The sequence below is a fragment of the Filicampus tigris genome, chromosome 11 (genome assembly GCF_054856515.1).
Source record: "Filicampus tigris isolate MCC_2025a chromosome 11, RoL_Ftig_1.0, whole genome shotgun sequence".
Lineage (NCBI taxonomy): Eukaryota > Metazoa > Chordata > Actinopteri > Syngnathiformes > Syngnathidae > Filicampus > Filicampus tigris.
Window position 1 is genome coordinate 7,729,156 of NC_141227.1, and position 2,531 is coordinate 7,731,686.

General features: G+C 48.8%; 1 protein-coding gene across 1 annotated transcript; it reads left to right on the forward strand.

Annotated features, from left to right (window-relative positions):
* The first annotated feature begins 101 nt into the window (after positions 1-101).
* On the forward strand, positions 102-2,111 carry LOC147139586 (uncharacterized). Its single transcript, XM_086045529.1, has one exon. It carries the CDS (start codon positions 102-104, stop codon positions 1,761-1,763), a length of 1,662 nt encoding a protein of 553 aa, XP_085901655.1. The 3' UTR covers positions 1,764-2,111.
* Positions 2,112-2,531: the final 420 nt, after the last annotated feature.

The following is a 2,531-nucleotide window of genomic DNA, read 5'->3' on the forward strand; positions in this document are numbered from 1 at the left end:
CTGCCTTAGCAGCGAATATTATGGCTATGTCTTGTTGTGTTGCCATAGAAAATGCAGCAACTATCATAGAAGATGCAAGAAATGCAAACCAAGAAGCTGAGATGGCAGCACAAGAACTACAAGCTTTACTAAATTCGGAGGACCTACCGGCAGACGTAGAGGCCAGCATAAGACAAGCTATTGAGGCAGTTGAAAGCTCATCTGTTTTGGCAGAACAAACAGCAGCTCAGGCTCAAGTTGCACTCGACACAGCAGAACGAGCTACAGCACCAGCTGAAGGAGATACAGAAGCAGAGTTAGCTGGTGAATTAGCTATCCTTCAAATACAAAATGCAGCACAAAGCGCAGGTGCAGTTGCAGGAGCTGCGGGAGCACCAACAGCAGCTGTCCAAGCTTCAAGACAAGCCTCCCTCGCAGCAACAGCAGCGTCCCTTGCAGCTTCAGCGGCGACGGTTATCAGGGCAGATACTGGAGCAGATCTAGATGATCTCATCAACACTGCCTTTGACAGCGCAGATGCAGCAAATCGTGCAGCTATATCAGTTGCAAATGGAGAAGCAGAGCCACAAGAGGCTAGAGATGCTGCAGTAAGAGCAGCAGGCGCGGCAGAAGCGGTGTCTGAAGCAGCATCGTCATCGGGAAGGGTTGATGTGGAAGTGGTACAAGTGTCGCTCGACGCAGCGGCGGTGGCCAGACAAGCTGTGACAGCAGGACCAAATGAATTTTCCAACACTGTGGCACAATTTGTTATAACATCCAGAAATGCTGCAGAACTGTTTGGAAAAGAGATGTCATCCACACTGACACCTGAAGTTTTTGCAGCAATTCAGGATGCAGAACAAGTTGCCTTGCTAGCAGAAGCTACAGGAATTGTAGGAGGAACCGCAGACAATTTTGAGGGTGCAAGAGTCTTTGCGAGATCTGCAAGCACAACTATACAAAAAGCGACAGAAATGATGCAAGACCTTTCTGAAGGTACGCCCCTTAGCTTGGCACAAGACTCATTAGTGGTCGGCTTGACAGCCTCAGTTGCAGCTATAACTGCAACGAGCTCAGCAGCGGCAGCGGCATCTGGGCCAGGGGCAGAATTAGCGGCCAGAGTCGCATTAAACGCCGCAGAGGAAGCGGCGAGAGCTGCCACCTTACTGAGTAACAGTGAAATTACCCTGAACTCGACAGTGAACGCCGGACTTGCAGCGTCCCTCGAAGCCCAAAACGCTGCCGATGCAGCCTTTGCAGCATCACAAAATGGCCTGGCTGTGGACATACAGTTGGTAGGCCTGGCAATGGACGCCGCTGGAATGGCATCCAGGGCAATAGGAGCTGCACAAAACGTCGCTTCTGCTGAAGCAACGACGCAAACAATAACGGATGCCCGCCAGGTGGCCACAGAAGTCGACAATGACTTGAGAGCATTGACTACGAGGGTGCAAGACATGCTGACAGGTGCCTTGCAGGAATGCTTGGGGGAGCGAGTGGACCAGCTGGCGATCCTGACTGTGGCGTCCACAGGGCAGGTGTGCACTGACTTTACCAGACAGGTGGCAGAGTTGGCTGTGGAGACTACCACGGCGGGCCAACGCCTCAACGCCGAGACGGACACGATGCGAGCTCTGGCGTCCGCGACGGCCTCGTCCGCAAATGCCGCAGTGCGAACGGCAAACACGTCGTTGGCCACAGTTACGCAGGCAAATGGAGCTAACGTCCGGATGCTCTCACTCACCACCATGGTCGCCGCCACTATGCTCACACTCATATTGTGAAGTGTGTTTTAAATCAAGAACTTGTGAAATTTGTGAAGAAAGACATTAATTTATGCTTGTAATATAATGTATGTTTCATGTATGCGCCTCATCATTCAGTAACGCTGGCTAAAGATAAATGTACTTATCTGTTGTCATGATGCTGCTGTGATGCACTACAAAGAGTGTTTTGCAATTGTGTGTAAGATGAAAATCTGACGAAGAAGTGATAAGTAAGTGATAAGTTCGAGTCTCCCCCACTTGAGACAGTGAAGCCACCCGGAGCTTCTCAAAGGATTATGTGTGTTTGCAAATACGTCACATGATCATTGGATGAAAATTGATTTTTGGTTGCGTTGTTGCACTGGTGTTCCGTTCTTCACCAACACAATAAAAAACACTGGACTGATTGCTTCCTTTCTGCCTCTGCATCTAGATCACAGCGACACTATCGTTACTCTAGCTATACCAAGGCTTGCTAACCTTTTGAAAAGGATTTAATTCTTCAGAAGTGACAAATTCTTCCAGAAGGCTTGGCAAAGAATTGTCAGGGAATGTAAGGCCAGGTAAAGACATAAAGAGAATCGGGGTGTTTTTGTCCCGATGTTGCCACTTCCTGACCAAAGGTGTCAAACCCCCAAATAGCGTCTGTCTTAGATGTCCTACAAGATGATCTCTTGGTCTGAGGTGTGTTGAGAGGAATTGTCCTCATAATCATGTACGAAATAGGGGCCAATAATCCTAATACTAAACGCGTTCAGTATCTATGAACAAAAATCTTAATATGTG

Bases quoted from the DNA above. Each gene is read 5' to 3' on its own strand.
- LOC147139586 (XM_086045529.1), top strand. From the start codon at position 102: ATGGCAGCACAAGAACTACAAGCTTTACTAAATTCGGAGGACCTACCG.